The sequence below is a fragment of the Lichenostomus cassidix genome, chromosome 1Aa (genome assembly GCF_008360975.1).
Source record: "Lichenostomus cassidix isolate B80296 chromosome 1Aa, HeHo_3.0, whole genome shotgun sequence".
Lineage (NCBI taxonomy): Eukaryota > Metazoa > Chordata > Aves > Passeriformes > Meliphagidae > Lichenostomus > Lichenostomus cassidix.
The window spans coordinates 23,332,411-23,345,042 of NC_139480.1; the positions used below are offsets into that span (position 1 = coordinate 23,332,411).

Consider the following 12,632-nt stretch of genomic DNA (forward strand, 5'->3'; position numbering starts at 1 on the left):
TTTGTAGGTTGCTGTGTGAGTTCTGTCATATAAACAAATTGCATTGGTCGGGCTCTAGTACAGACACACATCCTGAGCCCACCTGAAATTTGTGGTTGCTATCATGCAGTACATCTTGGCTCCTCAGAACTAGGCAGAGACAGCAAATCCACCTGCTTTGGAAGGGCTACCAAAGGAAAAACTCTGCTGATAGAAAGATATTCCTAAATCTGTTTGAACAATAGGATGTTAGCTATATATGCATTCACATTCATTATAAAATTGCAATACATTAGTTTTATCTTTTAGGAACATTAATTTAATTAATTTCTCTGCCTCCAGTATGCCTTTGTGAAACAATCTTTTCATTTTTAAATAACTTATTTCCCTAGCATAACACTTCATTATAAAGTACACATGCTATTAATAAAATGCAATGCTTGCTGTGTATCTATCAACATTGTGAATGTCCTCATACCTTTCCAGTTGGAAGCAGTGAAAAGAAAAACAGTCAGTGGCCTCAATCAGTGGGCAGTAATGTTTTGGAGCTGAGAATAGCTATGGAGGCAGATGTGAAATTTTCATGCCTTCTGCCCTCATTTGATCAAAATTGAATGTCTGGACTTCTTCACCAGAAAAGACAGGTTCAGCCATTTTCCAGTTTTGTCATTTTTGTTACCTACCTGATAAGTTTGCTGGCTAGCATGCTCAATGGGTATTTGAAGCAGCACAGTACCAGTCTGACTAGTGTTCCAATTTCTGAAGCATCCCATGGCAAATTTTCCAGTGTCAATATTCATGACAGTTTTCTGCCACTTATCCATCTAAAGGGACACAGCTCAGGAAACAGAGTGGAAGTTTTACCCTCCAACATGTGCCTCATCTACAGGTCGCACAAGCCAAAGGGTTTCTGTCCCGCTTTGCTACATTTCATCCTTCTTCTGCACAAATATTATGTGTATCCAAGGTGTGGGAGAAGGCAATCTTGTCTGTACAAAGATTTTCAGTCACACAACCTCTTATTAGTGTCTCCTTGAGCCTCTCCATCCATGGTCTCATTTTCTTTCTTCAACTGGAAAATAACTAGTACTCTTTTTATTTGCACTAATTGATAAAAGTCCAATAATTACTTTCTGTCATTTTCTTATTACTCAGTTCATGTCCTGAGACAGTAATTTATTTTCTTTGATATTGGTTACATTTTGTCACTGTCACTTCACAGGAATTTCCAATATGCTGCTGTTTATGTTTTCACCTTTGGTAATGACTTGCCTTAATGTGAATTCCATTTTTCTTTCCTGTAATTGGAGTCTCTTCTTGGCTACCCCATTAAATTTCTTGGGGTATAACCGGTCTCAGTATTCATCCCCTTAAAAGTGGAATGTACTATGTATACATCCCGTTATGCTAGTGATGATCAGCTAGGTAGGCTAGTGAATGGCTAGAGAAGGAAGAGCAGCTCTCCTTTCCCATAAATACAATGGGAGTGTCATCAGTGATATGAAGAATCTTATTTCATGGTAGACACTACCAGATTAAAACTTGCCTCTTTCACAGGATTTAATTTCTTGGGTCTTTTGTTTTTACTTCTCTGTTGCCACATGCAGCTGCTGTTAAATATTTTATTTTAGTGCTTTTGTGTTCTAAGTCTTTCTTTTTTTGCTCAACTACTGACCTGAACTACTCAAAATAAAGTGCTGGTAAAGATCAGTTTAGAACTAGGCACTTTACTCAGGGAAACAAATGAAGCAATATAATATTTCTAGTTCAGAACCTTTAAACAGATTACTGTAACCATTTTGTTGTTCAAATCCCTTTGCTGCAATTACAAAACAGCATTACAACAAAAAGAAAATATTAGACTTGGCACAGTCAGTCACCTTTGAACAATTTATCAAATTCTGAATTTCCTGCATATTAATAAAGCTTGTCCATCAGAATTAAAAAATACTTATCCTGTGATGTGCCTAATTGCATATTATCAGGATCTTCCATGGAAAAGGCCCATGACAATAATTAATACCTAATGCTATATACACTATGGCTTTGGGCGTTGCCTAGCAACCAGCATCCTGCAGGCTTCCTACGGGGCCTCAAATAAAGACAGGGGAGTGATCCTTTCACACTTCCTTGGGTGAGAAGCAGCTTTGTTCTAGGCTGCTGCTCTGTTCTGGTTGTTTCTAGAGTGATCTCTGCAAAACAAATCTCCCTTAAGAGGTCACATGTCTGAAAAGCCTTTTCAAAGGATAAATATAAGCCAAAACTACTACACATGCTCATTTTTTTCTATTCTGGGATACCTTTTACCTTCACAAATACTTCCAACATCCTCTTGCTATCTGCCAATAACAATTTTATTTTCAAAATAAGTGTTTCTGTGGGTTCATTTCTACTTCTAATCGGAACAGTTTTCCCTCCATGACAGGATGTCGTGCTGATGTTTTTCACAGTCAACTGGTTTTGGACAAACAATACATTAAATTGAAAAGAGGACGACTGTTGTGAAGTGTTTCTATACAAATACTGTTGTATTTCAATGGTATCTACAGTACAGAGTAGCACAAACTTCACTGAAAGGCAGTCTTTCTCAGCTGTGAAAGCATTCCTTTTTGACAGTGCAATTTTTTAAAGTACCAGTTCATTTCCAGTGCAATCTCTTTATCTTGGCACAGGGACATCTAAATCTCATTTCATTAAATGCATATATTTACTCAGATGTTCACTTCAATAAGAGAAAGGGGCTGGAAACCAGTGTTCCAGGATTTCCCTTCTCAGCTACAGTTTCCAAACTCTTCTGTGGTCCTTACCAAGTCACTCATCTTTCCTTTATTTTTGTTTTTGCATTAAAATAACAGCCCAAATATCATTAGACTCAGAAAAATATTGTGGTTATTTGATAGCCCCTAAAGGAAAAGTCACCAGCATCAGGACATTTTTTTTCATAAATTATGCAGAATTTGTATTGTTTAATGTTAACACATTCAACATTATTTAAATAGAAAAAAATGCAACAAAATTCTGATGTTAAAGGGGTCATTTTATTTACAGGACTGTGTAATATGTATTTGAGAATCTGGAAGATGTTAGACTAACTGACTGGCAATCCAGTCCTAGGTTTCTATGAATCATATTTTGTATCTGTTTTAAAATAACAAAGTTCAAATATTATGTAAATATTCCTCATTCCAAATCCACTGACTTTCTTTTTTTTTTTGCCTTTGTCCTGCAGCAAGATTATTCAGCCTCCCAAGATATTTTGTAAAGTCATTATATTAATACAGATTTCTGGCTGCAGCAGATCTTCTGTCAAGATTTGGCTTTATATTCATGCTCAGTCTTGAAATCTCAGAGGAAATTGTCAAGGCACAAGAAGGCAAGAGAGTCCCTATCATCTATTGATGAAACTTGGGAGCTCATGAAACTCAGGAGCCTAACAACTCTTTTTATTTTTGCAACAATGCTAGTTCATACCCATTTAAAAATTTTCTTTCCTCCTTAATTCCCAGTAAGGTAGGCAAATGACATGCTGGGGATCAATCCCATACATTCTAAGTGATATCTCAGTCTTGAGGGACATGCTGAGCAAAATTCTAATGAAAGATAATCTTATGGATATCCAGAATTTAAACATTACAGCAAAGGCAGAATCCCTAATTCCTGACTTAAAGATTTCAGTGCAATTGCACATTGAAAGGTATTTGTGCTTAACAGGAAAGACTAGTCAGGGTTATCTCCTGCTCATTGCTTTTCCTCTGTCTGCCTCATTTTCATGTAAATAAGTGAATTTTGCACACAGGGTGCCACATGAATTATAATTTTGCCCTTTTTATTCATGATTTCACAACCAGTCTGTTCTTACTTTTTCCCCCAATGAAAATATTCATCAGGTCTTCAGTTACCCATAAGCTTGAACCACAGACTTACACATGAGTTGCCTACTTTTAGTTCAGGTCACTATGAGTCTTGGCAATAGGATCACATTAGTTCAGTTTATGGAGTGTGCACACACACACACACACACAGAGAGAGAGATCTTTTGTTTTTCATAGGGGTTTTTTCAACTTTTAGAATATGAAAAAGTTACATTTCAAAGGTTGAAGTACATCAGTGCATAAATGCATCACTTTCCTACAGGCAAGCAAATTCATTCCTTTATTCTAGCAAATGCTTGTTTTCCAGGTGGGAGTTAATTCCTCAGCACAATAATTTCTGTTCTGTGTCATCAGCACAGAAGGCAGTTCTCCTGGGCTGTGGTTCTACAGTTCAGTGATGGAGCTAGCAACTTATTGAAGTAGTTTTGTTTCATTAGCAAGGGAGCTTTTCCCTAGTGGAGTGCTTCATTAGCAAGGGTATTTTTCCCTAGTGGAGCATTTCAATACGAAAAACATTTCATTACCAAGTCCCTATATGGATGTTCTATCCAAGTGCTAAGGTAGTTACCACCTTCCTGAGACTCATCCTTCTTGGCAATGAGTTGATTAACCTCCCTTGTGGTTTTATTTCTACAATTACAGAGTAAAGGTCCTCTTGAAGCTGTTTCATGTGCTGAAATCCTGTACATGGTGCTGTGCTCACACTGAGCTCTCAGAATAATTGCAGGGCTTTGGCAGGAAGGACAGACTCCACTATGTGCACTATCATTTCAATTCCAGATGAGTTTTTTTGAGGGTACAGTGGTCCATTTTGCAATGGTACAGCTTCATCTCTACAGGGGGGCATTTAGTGATCCAATTTTGTTCATAGGATGTTAACAGCATAAGACAATTTCAAAATCAACCTTTTGTATAATGAAAATGACAAAAGCTAAAACAGTAGTATTAACAATCAATGGATTATTTAGAAAAAGAAGAGGGATAAAAAAGAAAAGAAAAAAAAGAGAAGAGATTCTGCAATAAAGTGATTTAATAATCACTGAAAAAATTAATTCCATGGTGTGGTGATTCGTGGGCAAAGAGTTAAATTCCAAAATGAGGTAGTGTACTTCCCAGTACTGCAGATCACTGCATAAATCCTGCCAGTAAAGGAACAGACTCTTCCATGTCTGGCAGTTGCAGCATGAATTCCCCTGCCTCCTGCCACTACAGCCAATATGATCACAGCAACAAGCATTTCTCCCATGTCCAGAAAAAAAGTGGGGTTTTTGCTTGGAAGTGCTGATGCCTGTAAAAGTACATTAGTCATCATGCCTGCTCAGGGAAACTAGTTCTGAGAATTCTTGATTTGTGCACCTTTATTGCTTCAGTTAGAAAATTTTTCTGGATTTACTTCACATTCCTCACTGGTACCCATAAGAAGATGAGTGAAAGAGAGAAATAAGATAGGGCCTTTAGCTTTTCTGAATATTTTCATACATTTTCAGTCTGGTAATTTTAACTGTCCTATACCTTTCTGATATTTAAAAAGCTGCACACATGCCTTTTTTGTCTTGACAGCAAATGAGTTATCATTTTTTCCTTCCTCATAGGAAAGCTCATGTATTTCATCTCCAGGAAGATCAGTGTGTGATCTTTTTGCATAACACAAACTTCAAGACTTCTCTAAAATAAATGTTTCAAATTCATAAGATGTAGCCACTTTTAGTTACCATATTCCATTCTGGGCTCAGATTGCTAAAGCTTAGGCACAGCAAACACTCAAATTTTAGATTCTACTTGGAGCGAGCTTCTCCTCTTCTTGTGTTAAGAGGATGTCTCATTTAGAATCCTCCTGCTCAAGGTTAACTTTTTGAATTGTCACCCATAATTTTTAGACATTTACAGGATGTTACAGTATTGGCAGAATGATGTCAGTCAAAGCAAAGCCTCAGTGATAGCAGCTATCTCTTCCTTTGTAAAAGATACTTAAGGATATTTCCATTTTGTTCTTTAGTATGATGTGAGGTTTGCAGTAGGCACTAAATAGTTCATTTTCTGTTTTAAACATTAAAACACAAAACAGAAACATTCAAATAACCTTTCCTGAGATGTTAGTAATGCTAACACAGAGAACATTCTGTTTTGGTAGTCTTTTCCTTTTTATGCACTTGTCCCTTTCTAAACAGATTATAGACAGTTTTCAACACTCCAGTCATGTGAATCACATCACTAGCTTATAGTAATATTCAACACTGTTGAATTTATGCTCACAAAACAACAACTCCAACATTTTTTTTATTAGTTATGCTCCTTCTCCATAACCAATTAAAGCATCTCTTCTTTGCATGACTACTGGAGATTCTATTTTGTTCTCAATGCTTTGAGTTTGCCTCCCTTTCATCTTTCTTTTTAATGTTACTTTAAGATCCCCAGAAGCAGCCAACACACCCTCTAGAATCCTGACTCTTTTTCTGTTGAACTTCACCTGGACAGTGGTGTGCCATCTTCCAGAGAAAGTAACCCCTTCTTCACAAAACCCAAGTTAACAGTTCAGAGTTATCAGAATGCTCTGCATTGCCTATAGGTCTCCAAAACTAAAGTTCCCTGAAGAGGTAATCAGTGCAGTATTTTAATTATGTTGTTTTGCTTGGCTTCATGAGTTCTAGAAGAGGGTGATGGAAGAAGTGTCTTAAGTTTGCATTGGGATGACCTTTGGAAAGATTTTGATGATATAGCGATTAATTACTTTTTCTCAGAAATCTACTATTCTGTAAAAATTTATACTGGGACTTCAACATCTCCTCCTTGCTTTAAATTCAGACACAGCCTTTTTGCTTGCTTGTTTCTAAAGGCAAATAAAATACTATTTTACACTGTGCATGTTTGTTTGTTTTCCTATGGAAATGGTTAGTTGCAAGGCAGGAAAGCCGCAATACATTGTACAACTGAGATCCACAGAAATTTGCTTCCCTGCCAATGTAAAGCCAAGGCATGCATGTTCTGTCACAGCAGTTGTGTGCTAATGGAGGGAATGAGCACCATTCAGTTCAGCAGCTGCATCCTGTAAGGTGTAGACACATTCCATCGTTTTGTGCCAGCTCTCTAATCATAGAAAAGAAATACATTTAAAGCTACACTGTCAGGCCTGCTCCGAGGCTTGGGCTTTTCTTTATATTACTCAAGCCAAATAAAACTGGAACAGCAGAAAAAGAGTTAATTGCATTCTGTTTGCCAGCTACATGCTAATAGTAAAACAGTGAGCACCTTACTCTGAGAAAAGCAGCTCCTTTGCCTCACTGTAGTGATAAAATTGTCTGTAAAAGCAAAGACAATTTCTACTCCTAGAAGGGCTCTGACTTAGACATGCATTAAAGAGCTGTTTTGCCCTGTTTAATGCAGGCATGGCAATGACAGTGCACTATGAGAGCAGACACAAAGTCATGCTGTCCCTCACTTCATATATGAATGTATATATACAGCCTCTATACATTCATAAAATGTATAGAGGCTGTATTACTGTGGGTTTAAAGCCAGTTCTGGGAGAGGATGTCAGTAGCGTAAGCCAAATGACCAGAGAATAACTAAGACCTTGTCCAGTGATGCAGTAGTAACAATCAAGGAATAAAACATCTTTTACTTTGAAGATGATCCCCAGTGTGAAGATGTTCTTTGTGCAGCAAAACCTCAAAAGCGTTTGGACCCTACCACTATCACTGATGAATGGTTGCTGTGCAGCACAAGAATCTACTCCCAGTAGTGACTGGCAATATCTAATATGGATTTTAGTGCTCTCATGCCAACCATAAGCCTTGTTGCTGCCATTAGGGGAAAGAGCGAAGAAACACAAACATGCAGTGTAGTCTCATAAAATTACAGAACTCAATAATATTTTCAAAATGTTGTGATGATTTATTTCATGACATAAAGAATAAATATAGATCATTCCTCCTTCAAAAGCATGTATGGCATCTTTTTGACCATAACAGCAGGTCAAACTACTTCCAGCACTTGGATGATGTTATTTGTCTGGAGATAGGCTTTTAACTGAAGGGTTGCTGGTCCATCTATTCTATTAATTTTTTGCTGGCTGAGATTGAGCACTCCCATCTCTCTCAGAAATCATACTAAATTTATCTTCAGATGAGGAAAGAGAGATCAGTTCTCAAGTCTGAGATGGCAAGCTATGACTAATATAATATTCATTGTTATTTTGATAAATGTACATTTGGTAATTGATAAAATATCAGCTAAACTAGTTTATGATCTCAGCAGGGCAAGAGATAAATGGTGTAGTCTTTGCTACATCATTGCTGTGACATAGATGGCGTTAAAAAATAGTATTTACACAGTATGTTCATGCTTTGTATCAACTCAGGGAGACACATAAGTAACTGTGAGGGACAGCAAATGATTCTAACGCAATAGGGAAGTACTGGCAATTATAATGATAGATGAGAATCAGTAGGAGAAAAGATATTCTCAAACAATTTTTAAAACTTCAATATTTTAATTCACTTTAGAGAGGAGTAAGCATGACAGAGTTCATAGGAAACAACTTTTGTTAAGTTTCTTGAAGGCAAAGCATCAAATACTCTTATAAATTTACATAAATAATAATTATGAGTAATATGTGTTACTTTGCTGTCAATAAAGAAGACAAGCAACAATTTGTCCTAAACAAATTAAATGGTATTAGAGTGCTGAGAACTGAGAAAAACAAGTTGTTTTAGGCTATGTGTCATCAGTGTCGTTTCTTAGCTTCAATGGTGGAAAGGATGTGAGCACTCACTATAGTTATAAAAAGTGTAAAACCTGACTAGGAGGAGAGCTCATTTTTAAGGGGAAAGAAAAAAACCCTAAACCAGAAAACATCTGTTTAACTGGATTTTATGTACCCTGTAATGGACCCTATATACAGCCTTCTGCTCGCTCTGCTCAGCATACATTTACCTTACTGTTGGAGTTTATTCTACTAATCACTTGTCTGTTCCCCTTCTGGTAATGTAAAGGGGAAAAAGTTCATGCATGGATCTACTTCTATCCTTAGGTACAGCATGCTTAGAAGAACATTTGCTGTCTTTGATCAAGGCATCGGCCCATTTCTGTCTGGTCCTGGTGTCAAGGGAGTTAGTTCAGCAGACCTGAGGCAGCCCTGTGAAAACAGGAGCCTGGCAAGTCTCAAAGAAGCATGCTGTTGGTGGAAGGTCAGTGTGGGTGCAGAGTAAACAATGTTGCAAATTTAGCTAATAATAGATGAGTTGGTTCCAGAGCATGGTACATTTGGATTTCGTTTCGGCGTACGTCCCCATTGCAGGGGCAAAGCAGTACAGCAAGACCATGAGGAGCACCCCTTGGAGAGGTGCTCCTGTGTGGGGAACACTGAGCCTTTGTGGTAGCAGGCTTAGCTCAGCTGCCAAACCCTTCCTCTGGAAGGAATCCTGAACAGGATTTGGCTTCAGTACCTACCTGGAATGTCAAAGGGCAGCCCCAGCTCAGGATGGGCTCCAGCACTGGCTTTGAGAGATGCCAAAGCGTTGGGCCTGGCTGCGTGTCCACCCTCACACGAGCTCCGAAAATATGCCTTGAAAATAAGCCAGCCAAGCAATGGCTGGCAGCAGAAATGTTCCCCCAATACTCTCCACATGCTATGGAGAGGGAGAGGTGACTCCTCCAGTCAGCGCCCCTAGAAAGGAAGAGGCAGAGTTGCCCTTCCCTTAAATACTTCAACTGGTTTAAAGGTCTCACTGATCAGGTAAGCCAATCCACAGCAACTCCCTATTTTTTCGCCCCATCCATAACCTTTCCTTTCCTTCTCCTGCCGCTAAGCCACGGAGGTGGGTAGGGAGGAGAGCGGTGCGTGCGTGGGGCCCGGGGAGCGCGGTAGCGGGGACACTCCCCTCCGCCACCATTGCGCGCCGGCAGCCCGCGGCGAGGTCCCGCTCCCCCTCCGCCTGTCTCCGGGCCGCCGTATGGAGGACGGGGAGCGGGTGGGTGGGGAAGCCGGAGAGCCCGGCGGCGGGAGTCGCTCGCCTCTGTCGGCGCAGTGGGCGGCTCGGCTCGGCTCGGTTCGGCTCGGCAGCCCGCCTAAGCGGCGCCGCAGGGGTTAAGCGCCCCCGCTCCCGGCGGGATCGCTGCCGGCGGGGAGCGGGTTAAGTGCCTGGCGGCGGCGGCTCCGCCACTCGGCTCCGCACCGCGCTCCGCGTCGGAGCCGACACGGCGGGAAGATGGCGACGGAGGGAGCGAGCGGCGAGCCCGGCTCCGGCGGGCGGGAGGACTCGGCGGCCACGGCAGCGGTAACCGGCCTGGCGGGAGAGGGGGGTGCGACCCGGCCGCGGCCAGGAGGCTTCCCCATGAGGCTGGGACGAAGCGGTGCCTGGAGACCTGCCTCCGCTGCTCCGTCCCTCCGCCCTCCTTCTTCCCCCGGGGCGGGACGGGGTTCGCTGCGGGACCCGCCGTCGCCGAGCCCCGTCCCGCCCCGGGCAAGAACAGAGAGAGGCGCGGGGTCTCCCTTCTTGCCGCTCTCCGTCTTCCCTCAGCGGGGGCGGTGGGTTCTCTGCCCCATTGTTCCTTCCCGCTGCTCCGGCGCGGGGTCGGCGTGCGGCGCCCGTGAGGGGCAGGGAAGGGGCTCCGCTGCCCGTGTCGCCTCTCCCGCACCCACCCCCTTTCCCGCACGGCGAGGGGGCTGCGCTCCGGGAGGGCTGAGGTGCTGACAGCGGCCGGACCTGTCAGACCGGGGCGGGGGGAAATGTTGCTCTTTAACCCTTTACCGGGCCCGCAAGGCGCTTGGCTTTCGCCTGCCTCTCGAGAGGCGTTTTCGGCGCAGAGGCACCGTCCTTTTCCCGCGCCCCAAGACCCCGTCCCGAGCTCCGGGTGTGTGGCGACATCTCCGCTCCCAGGAGCAGGATCTGCCTCCCCGCTTAAAATATCCTCAGAAGCCGAGCAGAACCTCACTCCCTGCCGGCGTGTCCTCTCTGCGGGTGGGTGAGGCGGCTGGGAGGGAGGCGGAGGGATGCGGTGCCGTGCCAGCCGCTGGTTAGAGCGGTGCCGAGGGGAGGCTGCGCTCCTTGGGCCAGCGCTAGGCTCCTCTCTCCGGCTCCACACGACCCCAGGCAGGGCTGCAGGGCTCGGCTTCTCGGGCGGTCTGCGCCTCTGCTGGGCCCCGGCTGCTCGCCCGTGCTCTAGCAGAGCTCTCCGAGCCCAGCAGCTCTCCCTCTCCGGGTGCATCCCAGAGCTGGCGTAGTCCAGCCTGTCCGGGGACTTCCCGAGGCCAACCAGCCCCAGGTACTCGCCCGGCTGACGGGCGCAGGTCTGGTAACGCCAGGCTAAGTTCAGAGCAGTAAAACCGCGGTGTTGTCCGTTCTGATGTGGATCGTTCCTGAAGGCGATGGCTCCCGAAGGGAACACTAGTTCCTCTGAAATTTAGGCTACTGCTAGCATTTTATTTTTATTGTGTTGTTTACTTCCAAACAGGCATTAATTCTTATCTGAAACCTTGTTCCAACTGTGTGAGTGTCCTTGTGTGTCTTAAAATCTGCAGTGTTGTGGAAATTCAATTTTCCTTTAAAAAAGGAGACCTTATGCAGTGCATATTTGTAACATCACTGTCTTTTAAAACAACTGTGTAACCATGGCATAAATAAATATTAAGGTAAGAATTAATAAAAGCGAGCTTACATACTTTAAAGCCCAGGTTTTGACAAAAATTATTTATACTAAATTCTTCAGTATAATCATATTAATACTGCCTTAATTTTCAGTTTTGAAATATCAAACAAGTAGGCTGTAATCAAGTAGCACTTCAATATTGCCCTGTTAGGCAATGGAGTACAAGCCACTCATGCAATTTGGTGTTCTCATTGTGAAAGGTAGGAGGGATAGCTCTCCACTGCACACTGATTTTAAAATATGTTTTTAAAATTGAAGAGATGCTAGGATATAAACTGTGTGGTTCTCCCTAACAGAAATAATAGCTATACTTGAACAATAACAAAATACTGTTTAATAATTGCTTTTCTTTTAAATTTGCCGTCAGTAATTAATTGTCTTTTCCTTACCAGTATAAACATTTTATATTCTTTTCTTTTCCTTACCAGTATAAACATTTTATTTGTTGATTAATTTTATTGCTTGTACAGGAAAATAAAAGGAAAACCTCTTTTCAATGAAAATACTTTTTTTAAAAATACGTTTACGGTACCTAAATATGTCTTTTGAAGGGTTAGTATGAATAGCTTTTATTTTCTGTCTTTAAACTGGAGATAAAAAATTATGAATTGGATCATCTTGCTTACTTTTTGAATGACCATAATCATTCAAGTAACTATCTTATAAGTCACACTAAGCTTCAACTTATAACAAAGTATTGTTTTCAGTACAGTTTTAGGTTAGGTTTTATATTGGATTCTGGTTTTGTTTTTTAATTTTTCTTTTAGTTCTCAAAATGCTGATTACACAAATGGTGCAGTAAAAAGCTGTAAGAACAGTATTTGTTATAGTAATACGTTAATGTGTAAGTTTTATGCTGTAAGCAGAAGGTGTGTAACACGGGACAGTACACTAGGGTTTCTTAATAATAAATACTGTTTTAATGTCTTGATACACTATCAATAACATCACTAGAAAATAAAGACTTCTTCTGCACTTTTTAGAAGCACTGTAGAAAAGGATTGGAAGTGCTTCCCTCCCTTTTTTACATTCACCAGGGAACTTGACTGAAAAAGCCTAGACTGTTGTATAGTGTGTTACATTTAGGAACAAAGCTGATAATCTTGTTATTCTGAGTTTTGTTGGATTAAGCAC

The 12,632-nt window shown here is 41.6% G+C and overlaps 1 protein-coding gene across 5 annotated transcripts in view; it reads left to right on the forward strand.

Annotated features, from left to right (window-relative positions):
- The first annotated feature begins 9,431 nt into the window (after window positions 1-9,431).
- CTTNBP2 (cortactin binding protein 2) overlaps window positions 9,432-12,632 on the forward strand; it is a 78,636-nt gene continuing 75,435 nt past the window's right edge. The window contains exon 1 of one of the 5 annotated variants that reach the window (XM_085042597.1): window positions 9,432-9,585. Coding sequence is in view for 3 of the 5 variants with exons in the window: in XM_085042616.1 (XP_084898742.1) it covers window positions 10,058-10,126 (69 nt within the window). In the remaining 2 variants the exon portion in view is untranslated. Of the gene's footprint in view, window positions 9,586-9,779; window positions 10,152-12,632 lie in introns of those variants that run through there. The other 4 variants (XM_085042616.1, XM_085042608.1, XM_085042585.1 and 1 more) reach the window with 4 other exon arrangements.